Source organism: Misgurnus anguillicaudatus, chromosome 24 (assembly GCF_027580225.2).
Source record: "Misgurnus anguillicaudatus chromosome 24, ASM2758022v2, whole genome shotgun sequence".
NCBI lineage: Eukaryota > Metazoa > Chordata > Actinopteri > Cypriniformes > Cobitidae > Misgurnus > Misgurnus anguillicaudatus.
This window is the reverse complement of record NC_073360.2, coordinates 6,317,501-6,330,000: the sequence shown is the minus strand read 5'-3', so window position 1 is coordinate 6,330,000 and position 12,500 is coordinate 6,317,501. Positions and strand designations below refer to the sequence as shown.

The 12,500-nt window shown below is 42.2% G+C and overlaps 1 protein-coding gene and 3 non-coding genes across 7 annotated transcripts; all 4 read right to left on the bottom strand.

The window, feature by feature from the left end:
• Window positions 1–612: 612 nt before the first annotated feature.
• trnan-guu (transfer RNA asparagine (anticodon GUU)) lies at window positions 613–686 on the bottom strand. The gene has a single exon. It is a non-coding gene; the product is annotated as a tRNA-Asn (tRNA).
• Window positions 687–915: 229 nt separating this feature from the next.
• On the bottom strand, window positions 916–988 carry trnak-cuu (transfer RNA lysine (anticodon CUU)). The gene has a single exon. It is a non-coding gene; the product is annotated as a tRNA-Lys (tRNA).
• Window positions 989–1,834: 846 nt separating this feature from the next.
• On the bottom strand, window positions 1,835–1,908 carry trnan-guu (transfer RNA asparagine (anticodon GUU)). Its single transcript has one exon. It is a non-coding gene; the product is annotated as a tRNA-Asn (tRNA).
• Window positions 1,909–2,527: 619 nt separating this feature from the next.
• Window positions 2,528–11,649, bottom strand: LOC129438806 (uncharacterized). 4 transcript variants are annotated; one of them, XM_073862883.1, is made up of 12 exons: window positions 11,398–11,649; window positions 11,122–11,190; window positions 10,865–10,925; window positions 9,292–10,012; window positions 8,975–9,196; window positions 6,705–8,297; window positions 6,382–6,585; window positions 5,835–6,221; window positions 5,639–5,703; window positions 5,250–5,503; window positions 4,374–4,619; window positions 2,528–3,962 (listed from the first exon to the last, which is right to left on the bottom strand). In XM_073862883.1, the coding sequence occupies exons 4-12, from the start codon at window positions 10,010–10,012 to the stop codon at window positions 3,272–3,274; spliced, it is 4,383 nt and encodes a 1,460-aa protein (XP_073718984.1). In that variant the 5' UTR covers window positions 10,865–10,925; window positions 11,122–11,190; window positions 11,398–11,649; the 3' UTR covers window positions 2,528–3,271. The 4 variants fall into 4 exon arrangements, with proteins under 4 accessions (XP_073718984.1, XP_073718983.1, XP_073718986.1 ...); XM_073862882.1 differs by having other exon boundaries at window positions 11,122–11,649; XM_073862885.1 differs by having other exon boundaries at window positions 10,865–11,190.
• Window positions 11,650–12,500: the final 851 nt, after the last annotated feature.

Here is a 12,500-nt window from a genome sequence, read left to right as displayed (position 1 = left end):
CGATGTGATCCGAGCACATCTTGAGCAGTCACAGATGCTGCTATTTTTTCAGACCTGTTTAATATTCTTGCCAGTTGATCTTGAAGTGGGTCCAGCTAATCACAGTGTCGACGGTATAAACGGAGAAAGATCGATCAAGTTCTCGCATGAGTTCATGAGGAAACATTTTTGTCCATTGGTCGTGACTGCCTCTTCACCATTGGTCTTTCAGTTTGTGCGCCTCGTAAGCGGTGTGTTGTGTAGCATGCGCACAACCACGTTAAAAATGACAGATGACAAGACCCTTGTTGTGTGAGCGCCACAGCACTTCCGTTAGTCTTACATTCCTGTAGCGTGAGCTTTCGATAAGACAATATCCTCTTTCAGTCACGCGTACAATTGGCTTTCAGCTTAGGCTTGGATGTTGTCCTTTGGATGGCACCGAGGTATGTCTTTAAACTGTCTTGCTATTCCAGGTCATTGAGCTTTAACGGTGTGATCAGACAGTTCTGTAAATAAATCCTACAAAAAATCAGCACAGTGGAACAACAGCTACCGACAGCAGGGTTACCTCAACGGCTACAACAATGACACTATGCTTTGGTGCACTCCCTGTCTCTGAAAAGCTTCCAGCGTCCCTGGGTGGGCTCGAACCACCAACCTTTTGGTTAACAGCCGAACGCGCTAACCGATTGCGCCACAGAGACGGACAAGAGAGCAGTGTGGGATGGCGGAGTACGGATCAGAGGGCTGTTTGACAGCGAGCGACAAGGATAACGCGAATAATGGAGTCCTAACGGTGTACACAGGAGAGCTTATTTCCTGGGAACCAACAATTACAACAGAAATGCAAAAAGACGCCTCGGTCAGGATTTTTATAAAGGTCACTTGGCCTGGTGCTGCGATGTAAAGCTCCAAAGAGAAAAACAGCTTACACGCCCAACATGGGGCTCGAACCCACGACCCTGAGATTAAGAGTCTCATGCTCTACCGACTGAGCTAGCCGGGCCTAATGTTGTGTCGTTTGTTGGCTGGCTGATCGCAAGGCGTTCCCTTCTTGAAGAAACAGCACAAACAGATGCCTTGCATGTTGCACGGGTAAAGGCAAGCTCAGGCTACGTGGCTTCTGGCTGGAGTTTTCTATAGAAGGCAGAATAATTCAGGTCCGCTGCAAAACCTCTTGCTCGCAGGGGAGTCTGTGTTCATTGCAGATGCGGATGCTTGTTGTTTTTGAGCAGACCATCGATGTGATCCGGGCACATCTCGGGCAGTCACAGATGCTGCTATTTTTTCAGACCTGTTTAATATTCTTGCCAGTTGATCTTGAAGTGGGTCCAGCTAATCACGGTGTCGACGGTATAAACGGAGAAAGATCGATCAAGTTCTCGCATGAGTTCATGAGGAAACGTTTTTGTCCATTGGTCGTGACTGCCTCTTCACCATTGGTCTTTCAGTTTTTGCACCTCGTAAGCGGTGTGTTGTGTAGCATGCGCACAACGACGTTAAAAATGACAGATGACAAGACCCTTGTTGTGTGAGCGCCACAGCACTTCAGTAAGTCTTACATTCCTGTAGCATGAGCTTTCGATAAGACAATATCCTCTTTCAGTCACGCGTACAATTGGCTTTCGGCTTAGGCTTGGATGTTGTCCTTTGGATGGCACCGAGGTATGTCTTTAAACTGTTTTGCTATTCCAGGTCATCAAGCTTTAATGGTGTGATCAGACAGTTCTGTAAATAAATCCTACAAAAAATCAGCGCAGTGGAACAACAGCTACCGACAGCAGGGTTACCTCAACGGCTACAACAATGACACGATGCTTTGGTGCACTCCCTGTCTCTGAAAAGCTTCCAGCGTCCCTGGGTGGGCTCGAACCACCAACCTTTCGGTTAACAGCCGAACGCGCTAACCGATTGCGCCACAGAGACGGACAAGAGAGCAGTGTGGGATGGCGGAGTACGGATCAGAGGGCTGTTTGACAGCGAGCGACAAGGATAACGTGAATAATGGAGGCCTAACAGTTTACACAGGAGAGCTTATTTCCTGGGATCCAACAATTACAACAGAAATGCAAAGAGACGCCTCGGTCAGGATTTTAATAAAGGTCACTTGGCCTGGGGCTGCGATGTAAAGCTCCAAAGAGAAAAACAACTTACACGCCCAACGTGGGGCTCGAACCCACGACCCTGAGATTAAGAGTCTCATGCTCTACCGACTGCGCCAAAGCCGGCGCGTGTTAGTCGAGGTAAAGCAACCAAAAGACGGCACAGCGACGCGAGTTCGCGCCTCGCTCAGACCAGTGGTGGAATTCGTGTGACGTGTCAGTTTGACGCTGCTAGTGCACGCATGTGTCATCATCGTTGTCTCCCGCACTTTAATCAATTGTAAATCAGCCCCCCCAGCACTGTAATTGGACACTTTTAATAACGGAATAAAAACTATAAACAGGACTGTCCCTGTTCTTATGGTGTGTTTTATTGATTAAAGACTTGTTTTTGTGTTTACAGCTACAAAATATTGTTTATTCGTAAAGTATAGAGTAGCCAAATTAATAGACTATATAAATAGACACAGAAACAATGTGAGGGCAAGGATTAAACATTTATTATTTGCATAGATTTTTAAGGTAAATAAAAAACCAGAACAGCAATGTTATTAAAATAAAATAATAAATAGTAAACATTAATAAAATAAACATTCAACTTAGTAGTGCAATTCTGACGTATCAATGTTAATAATAATAATAATAATAATAATAATAACAAAAACAAAAACTTGCAGTGCACCTTTGACATGTCAGACTAAGAAAATAATATTAAATCAAAACAAACATTTATCACAGTAGTGCAACTTTGAAAGGTCATCCTAAACAATAACAATTAAAAACTTGACCATAAACAAGGTAAACTTAACATTATTTACAGTGTGTATAGCGTGTATATTATTTACAGTGTGTATATAAAATGTGACATTTTTAAGGAGCTGGAGGATTGTCAACATAATAAATAGTAAACATTAATAAAATAAACATTCAACATAGTAGTGCAATTCTGACGTATCAATGTTAATAATAATAATAACAAAAACAAAAATTTGCAGTGCACCTTTGACATGTCAGACTAAAATTTTTTTTTAAATCAAAACAAACATTTATCACAGTAGTGCAACTTTGAAAGGTCATCCTAAACAATAACAATTAAAAACTTGACCATAAACAAGGTAAACTTAACATTATTTACAGTGTGTATAGCGTGTGTATTATTTACAGTGTGTATATAAAATGTGAAATTTTTAAGGAGCTGGAGGATTGTCATTTCCTGTTTTTTTTTTCCCATAACCACGTCCCTCCAGCACAGCCCTCCATTCAGCATATGACTGAGTCTCAGTCTCTTTGCAGTACCAGTTGCCAAAGTACTGAAGATGTGATGGTGGCTTTCTCTCTTTGTTGCACTTTCTACAAAGAATAACATCTGTCTTCCTCACATATTTGCGTGTGACAGTTCCAGTGTCCTCCCTCATCTGTTTTCTCTTCCTGTACTGCTGAGTGGAGTAAGGTACAGCTTGACTGGATGTTTGTGTCTGAGCTGATGGTGGCATAGCAGAAGGTAAAGGTACGTTAAAGAACACCACCTGTGAAGTTCCAGGCACTGAAGATGATGTATCTACAACTGTCGGAAGCTGCAGGGAGGGCAAAATGAAAGGCAGAGAGACGGGTATTGCTGGTGCAATGATAGGGAGTCTTTGATGTGATGGTGGTGCCTGGGTGATGGCTGGAGGTTGTGACCTCCTCTTGAGTTTTGCCTCCCCAGCAGTGTTTCTTGGCAGGACAAAAAGGTGAGGCTCAGCCAAGCTCCCTGAAAATAGGGTCGGCCCTTTCTGCAAAGCCGCAGGAAGCTTCTCAGGTCCAGCCATGGGTGCATCTGGGAAATTGATACCCTGCTTTGTAACCCCCACATCTTGTGACTTGTCACGCTTGGAGAACCTGGAAAAACATAAAACAACCAGTATTAATAAACATTTAAACAAAAATAAAAAAGTGCTGTGATCATTTACTGTTTAATCACGACTATAATGCAACAGCATTACACAGCTGATATCATATAGCAATTGATCACACCCTAGTGTCATGTTGCTTTTGTAAAATGACTACTTTAATTGAAATTAACATTGGATTATGGATTCTTACAGTCTGTTAAAGACCATGTCGTAAGCAATAAATCATATCTTTCATAATAGAAAAGTAAACAGAAGTTGGACTCTTGTTGATTTGTTTCTAGACCCATCAAAGCACCCACAGTTACATTCAGTCAACTGTGTCAATTACTTAAAGCAGCTGAGGGCTATACAGAGGGTTCATGTTTTGGTATAGCGGTTACAATGCTAATTTACTCACCAGTCTGAGATTGTTGAAGCGTTCATCTGTGGAAGCTGGATGGTGGTTTCTCTCATCACCCTATCATTGGTGAGGATGCACTCTCGGATATGTCTGTAGACCCGTGCAATCATTGTGAAGCGGGTGACCCTCTCTCCATTAACACGCACCGCGTTTTGGTAGAGAGCACAGAGCCTTATGAAGATGCCCTCCACCACTCTGTTGCAGTCAGGCCTCTGTGCAGGACTATGAGGCCCAATGAAACACCTACAAATTACAGAAGAATACATATTATTAATGTAAGATTGTTTTCAGTGTGTGAACTTTTCTCTGTTGAGTTTATTGTTCTATTCTGTCAGATTTGCTTTGTGTTGTCTAGATGTTAATTTTTAATATCTGTGCAGAGTTATGTTGTCTTGTTTGTTTACTGGGTCATTGTTGAAATATCATATCAATAAATTAGGTATCTACTGTTTTACTGTGTTGTGGCATTATCACAGCTTTAGACAAAAAGTGTCTTAAACTGTTGTTAAACACAGAGATTATTTTTGTGATAATCCAAAAGTCTATGAGAAAAATAAACTGGCTTTTTTGAGAGGGTCAGCCAACAAAAATATGTCATTCCTGTGGCACTCTATAATGACCCCGGTCTGCGTTTTTTCAACGATGTATGGTTAGAACTGTGTCCATAGGAATGTAACTTACATAACATAAAATCAGCATTAAACGTAAATCACAACTAACAATTTTTGTTATATCCAGGCCAAGTATGAATTTAAGAGGCTGCAGGAAGATAAGCTAGTCATAATTCGTCAGGATTTACAAAATATATATCTTTTTATAAAAATCAAAACCCTCAAACAAATCAAAACCCTGTATTTGCTAAATTTAGCATACCTTCTGGTGCTCTCCACACCTGGTGCCACATTCTTCTTACTGGCCCTGAATCGTCCCTGTTTTAGGTTGGTTTGGTGACGTGGCGAGTAAGTGGTCTTTTTCTTATCAAACTCCCCCAATGCCTGCCATAGGTTGATGATTTGTTCAGACTCTTCTCCAGTTAAGGCCAGACGGTGTTCTCTAAGGTTGAACAAATACTCTGCCAAGTCCTGCACAGCTCCATAACCTTCAATATTATCGGGTCCAACACAATCCTAAAATGAAAGATCATTTAGCAACTTTTGAAAGCACCAATGAATACAAATATTCACATGAAAGCACAGCCAACATAACCCAGATTTTGTTTGCATACATGTATATGTACATTAAAAAAGAAACCGTGCCCTTACATCATGCGAAGGGTTCTCTTCAGATGTTGGAAGGTCAGTTTCTGTGGACCCTTGGTTACCTGGGGCTACATGAAAAAGGTAAATATTTAGTTTACATTTGTATTTATCTTTCAATATGACAAATATTCATTTAGAGTCATTTAGAGTTAGTGTGACAACAAACAACTCTCAATAAAAATACTTTGGTAAAACTCACAGCTATGTGCGCCAGGAGATAGTGCTGGCTGAGTGTGCAGTGAGCTGGAAACAGAAGATGTGACTGGTATTGGAGGGACCACAGACAGTGATGACGTAGAGCTGGTGACAGGAGATCTCACTGGTGACACATACAGTGATGACTTGGGTCTGGTTGCCGGAGGGGTTGAAGATGATGCTGCAGACACTGATGCTTGTGAAGCAGCAGAAGGTATCCGCTCTGTGTCAAAGGTGGGGACAGTGATGTCTTGAAACTCCTCAAGTTCATCATAAGCTTCCTCCACCTCTATAGCAACCTCAGTGGTCTCAGACTCTTCAATGGCCAACCTGTAGTCCTGCAGAACTTTACCAGTTTGCTGGTAAAGATACTCTACTCCGATAAGTTCACCTTTAAAATATTAAAACAATGACAATTAGATAATATACCAGAATATTATATTATTACTCTTTATTATAACACTGTTTGTGTTTGTGTGTGTGTGTGTGTGTGTGTGTGTGTGTGTGTGTGTGTGTGTAATTGTCACCAAAAACAACAAACAGTTATCTACCAGTGTACTTTCTTGGCCCAACATAAGGGCTGATTTTCATGCCCATGACCTCCTCTGAAAGAATATTGGCAGCATGACGGAGAAGATGACTATAGGAATGTGGCTGCTGCTCATCAGTTGTTGCTGCCACAGCCCGGTCCTCATTCCACCTTGCAAGTCCATCCAAAAGATACGCCTGAAAAAAGGTGTCACTTGCCAGCGTGCCTGTACATTAAAAAAATCATATAAATACATAAATAACTGTTCTTGCTATTCTCATAATTATTTCAATATATAATTAAGTAAAATCTTATTAAAAAAATTCTGTGACTAAAATTACTTACCTGGGATGAATCTGTTGAGGTGCAGATGAAAAGACTCCAGCGAAGTAGAACCTCTGGCACAGCGGTAAGTTGGCAGACGATGCCCTCCCTTCATTAAAGTGCCCGTCTGCATGTAGAGCTGCACACCTTGAGGATCCTGGATGCAGGCCACATGCTTTCGCTGGGACTTTATGACCTCAGTCATCCGGGCTGAGTTTATTAAAGGGACTCCCAGAGTGTCACGACCAGCATCTCCTTCAAAGGCCTGAATGAGGCTCTCAATCATCGTCAGGGTCTCCTTGGTCCCACGAGTGGTTCTCCTGCAATGTAGGGCTAGCTCGCTACGGCTGATACGGCGCAGTACATCAGCTTCAGATGATGGTCTCCAGTCAGCTTCTAGCTCTGCACGCTTTGCCATCTTCAGGGCCGTCAGGTCGTCCTGGTCCCACATGAAAATACAGTGGCTGAGGCGACTCATAAATGTGGCATATAACGGGTGACAGTCGGTGGTGCAACCCACAGAAAATCTCCGCATAAAGTGCCATATATCCAACCGGATGGTCATTTGCTCCCACTCTTCAAACATCCTCCTCAGAAGAGTGTTGCCACAGCAGTCTCGGTCCACATACAGTACCTCGGGAGGAGCTACCCCAGCCACTCTGTATCTCCTAATGAGGCCTTCAATCATTGGCCCAAGACCAAAACCCTCACTTGCTGTGAGCACGGACATGATCACCTGTCCATGCTCATTTCCAACATTGGTTGCCCAGGCAGCGGTGCCATAGCTGGGTCCTGCTAGTTTTCTGGCTACTTTTTTTGTGGAATCCATTTTTAAGATCCGACCATATTGTGATGTTATAGCGGCCTTGATCTCATCCAGCCGTTGCAGGACATCCTGGGCATAGACCTGCATCAGCCACCGGTGCTTAGGGACAGAAGGCATTGGAGGAAGCGGTTCAAATGTCACAGGCAGTATCAGGCTTGATGTGACAGCACTGGCAATCCCCTTGCAATCTGTAAGATATTGGACTGTTTTTTGCAACCAGACCTCAGCATGACGCTCCTGCAGCTTGCGCTGGATCTGGCTGCTGCTGTTTCCCAGGCCTCGTTGACGCATCAAACATACTACCTGAAAGTCACATGCAAGTTTTGAGGTTAGAATGCAGGGGAACTGCACTCTGTGGCCAATGTCGAGTTGGGAGACGATATCATGGCTCCAGCTGATGACCTTTCTCTTACATCTTCGGCAGGCCAGGTACTCAGATGCCACAAAGTACACACTATTCAAAGCAATCACGACCCTGATCTTTTGATGCAGGCCAGCTGAGGTCAGAAGGTCTTTCTGACAGTCTGGATGTGGACAGGTCAGCTTCAATTGCCACAGCTTTCGTGGCATCCAGAGCAGCAGAGGATGGCCAAAGTAATTCTCCAAGGAAGGAGCACTACTGGTCTTCAGTGGTACCGGTGGAGGATACCACCAAAGTTTGTCCACCCTGTTATAGATCAGCTCAGGACGGCCTGGTGCAGCCCACCTGAACAGGGCCTTGGATATCCACCTTTGGTCTACTTCAGGCAGGGTGTGTATCCATCCAGCTGGAAGACAGACTCGTTTTGCTGGAAAAAAAACATAAACACTAATTCACATTGTTGCACCAACAAGGCTTCAATTAAGCCTAGAGTTTGACAGACAGTTTAGAGCTAATCCAGGGTTTGTTGATCTTAGTTTAATTTAAATTTGACTTGTGTTGCACTACTTCAATTTAAACACAGATTAACAAATCTTAGATTAAAACCTTAACTACACCCTTCATCTGTGATTTATTTTGTCCGCCATGATGAATTTGCTGTAATTAAACAGCAACAATGTTGACGTTGTCATTCAAAAGAAAATAAACAGTTTATGCAGGCAAAGGTAAAGTCATTTTTGTATTATAAATCACTACCTACATGCATCGGAAATCTAAAGGGTTGATTCAAAATAATAACATTTGACAATCTATTAAAACAGTCTATTGTATTGATTAATGGAGCAATGTGGCAGGAAACAAGCTCAGATATTGTGATATAATGCTGTGCCAGCGGATTTGTCATGCATAATCTAGGTTTAATGTAAAATTTAAACCTGGATCAAAATGATAATTTAAATGTAACCCTGTTTATTTTTAAACAAGATTAAATGTTTGGGCCTAATCCTTGTCGGTGCAACCCACCCATTGTTTTACTTTACTTTATTATGCCTGTAAAGGAAACTTGAATATTTTGTTATATGTTTTAAATAAGTATAAACGTACATGCCACATGTGCCTCCTCAAACATAGTTGCCTCTGCCAGCAGTGTGCTGTCATCTATCTCAGTGGACACAGAGGGGGGGGTTAGGGTGGCTGAGGGCCCTGCGGCGGTTTCAATGGACACAGTCGGGTCGGTGAGGGTGGCTGTGGGCCCTGTGGCTCCCTCAATGGACACAGTTGGATGGGTGAGGGTGGCAGAGGGTCGTGCACGTGCCTGGGCCAAAGCTACAAAACAAAACAAGGGACAATTAAACATGACTTCTGAACAGCAACAAATACTAAAAACAAACCAAGTATTTTACACATAAATGTTTGCTTACAAGGTGTGGTTTTGATGGGGGAAACCATCCTTTTTATGGTCTTGGTCAGGGTTCTTTGGTCAGGCAACTTCCCAACCAAGAGGGAGCGTAGAGAGGCAGTGGAAGCATGGGTGGTGGCAGCGTGCTGGGTGGGTGCAGCGTGCTGGGTAGGTGCAGCGTGCTGGGTGGGTGCAGCGTGCTGGGTAGGTGCAGCGTGCTGGGTGGGTGCAGCATGCTGGGTGGGTGCAGCGTGCTGGGTGGGTGCAGCGTGCTGGGTGGGTGCAGCTTGCTGAGTAGGGGCATCGTGCTTGGAAGCTTTTGCATCATTTTGCTCTTCCTTCATAGCAATGGCAATTTTGCCAGAAGGAAAGAGCTCAATATACTCCCTGAAACTCCCCTTGTTGTGGGCATGTTCTTGAGAGTCTTTGCTGCCTCCTGTGGGGTCCCTCTTCATAGATGCAACCAGGTAAGCAGCATACCCTAGTGCATTTTCTGCAACCCACCTGAATGTTTGCCCACGAAAGATACCAAACTGGATTTCAAAGAAACCCAGCAGGTGCTTTCTGTTAGCTGGATCTCCATGGTGCTGACTTAAGCTTTTCTTGGCCTTGTCCAGCACAGCCTCCGGGGACAGGGGTCTTGTGTAAGGCTTTCCTTTGTTGGCTTCCTTCACCTTTGCTGCTTCCAGTGTGTCCGAAAGATTCAGGCTGCCATCAGCCCGTCTCCTGAAGCGAGGCTCCATCTGAATTAAAAAATGAAGATATAAATATTACAGAGAAAAAGAAAACACATTTGGTAATCCAGCTGTGTAAATTACATTACTATATGGGCAATTCCTTACAAATGCTAACTTTACCATGAAACATTTTTTACCAAAGATTTTCACTGCATTTATTGTTTAGATGTCAAAAATTTGTGGTTTTTATACCCGTGTGAGGTCTCTTTCTTAAAGATTTTAAAGCATTTTAAGTATGCCTTTTTCATAATCATATAAAAACCATTTCAGAACTGTCACATCCATAACAGTACATATTCCTCTTTAATGCACACATGAAAATTACATTTAAATGCATTGTTTTTGTTCTAAAAAAGGGTCATCCCTTCTCTATTTGTTTTGTTTTTGGCTTCTGGTTTGTGCATAATAATTCACTGAAATCCTACAATGTTTTCTCTCAAAAACGTGTCTTTTTTTCACTTCCATAACATTCATAACAGTCCCTCATCTAAAATAGAAAACTTGTGCATAGATTGATATTATTTTGATGTCTGATAACAAACATATTGACTCTGACTATTTATATTTCATGTTTTGACAAAAAAAATCACATTAATAACGCAGAAATTGCATATATTTACTCATGATCACCTTACAGTGTTGCTTTTTATTATTCTATGTATATAAATATGTATATTTTTCCAACAGATTCAAAATGTTAACTAACATATCAGCATTATATTCCAGAGTAAGCTCTAATAACGTTAAAAGTAAAGCATTTAACGTTAAATCATGCATTTACAATTGATTTAGCTAAAACAAGTAAGTTTAGCATCAAAATACACTTAAAGGTTCTAAAAATAGAAGCATGTAACTTACTGTGTACGAAGCTGTAGTAAAGCTGTAGTAACTTACAGTTATACTTTATTGCTCTGTGAATCTATAAAACATACAGATTAACTTACAGTATAACAATTATAACAACAACATATAAAATAACAATTGATGTTTAATTAAAAGTTTGTATTAATGACCTAAATTACAAAGCTAATGTTAGCCTGGCTAACGGTACAGGTGTTTCGTTTAAAACAATTAAAAATTTGCTACTGTACTAAAAATAGAAGCATGTAACTTACTGTGTACGAAGTTGTAGTAAAGATGTAGTAAACTGTAACGTTATACTTTATTTTGATTACTCGGCAAATCTATAAAACATATAAGTTTGATTACAGTAACGTTATAACGATTACAACAACACACACATATATATATATACATATAAAATAACAATTGACGTTTAATTATTAGTTTGGATTAATTATCTAAATTACAAAGCTAGTCTGTGCTAGAGGTTTTTCGTTTAAAACAATTTAAAATATTTGCTACTTTATTTTTGTTGACAAGTGACTTACCTGAAGATGTTTCTCCGGTCGTAATCCGCAAGCTCTGGGGGGCTCTTGACGTTGATTGGTCAATTCTTGGTTGTTACTAGCAGACAGGTTCATGATAGTGATACGAGCGCTGATTGGTCATTGCATGCGAATCTTGGTTTCAGCCAGGAGCGCTGATTGGCCATTGCTTGCAAATCTTGGTTTCAGCCGGGAACGCTGATTGGCCGTTGCTTGCAAATCTTGGTTTCATCCGGGAACGCTGATTGGCCGTTGCTTGCGAATCTTGGTTTCATCCGGGAACGCTGATTGGCCGTTGCTTGCAAATCTTGGTTTCAGCGGGGAACGTGATTGGCTGTCATAACCAAGAATAACCACGACTTACAGGTGGCAGGGAGAGCCTAGCCGGGCCTAACGTTGTGTTGTCTGTTGGCTGGCTGATCGCAAGGCGTTCCCTTCTTGAAGAAACAGCACAAACAGATGCCTTGCATGTTGCACGGATAAAAGAAAAGCTCATGCTAGGTGGCTTCTGGCTGGAGTTTTCTATAGCAAGCAGAATAATTCAGGTCCGCTGCAAAACCTCTTGCTCGCAGGCGAGTCTGTGTTCGTTGCAGATGCGGATGCTTGTTGTTTTTGAGCAGACCATCGATGTGATCCGAGCACATCTTGAGCAGTCACAGATGCTGCTATTTTTTCAGACCTGTTTAATATTCTTGCCAGTTGATCTTGAAGTGGGTCCAGCTAATCACAGTGTCGACGGTATAAACGGAGAAAGATCGATCAAGTTCTCGCATGAGTTCATGAGGAAACGTTTTTGTCCATTGGTCGTGACTGCCTCTTCACCATTGGTCTTTCAGTTTGTGCGCCTCGTAAGCGGTGTGTTGTGTAGCATGCGCACAACCACGTTAAAAATGACAGATGACAAGACCCTTGTTGTGTGAGCGCCACAGCACTTCCGTTAGTCTTACATTCCTGTAGCGTGAGCTTTCGATAAGACAATATCCTCTTTCAGTCACGCGTACAATTGGCTTTCAGCTTAGGCTTGGATGTTGTCCTTTGGATGGCACCGAGGTATGTCTTTAAACTGTCTTGCTATTCCAGGTCATTGAGCTTTAACGGTGTGATCA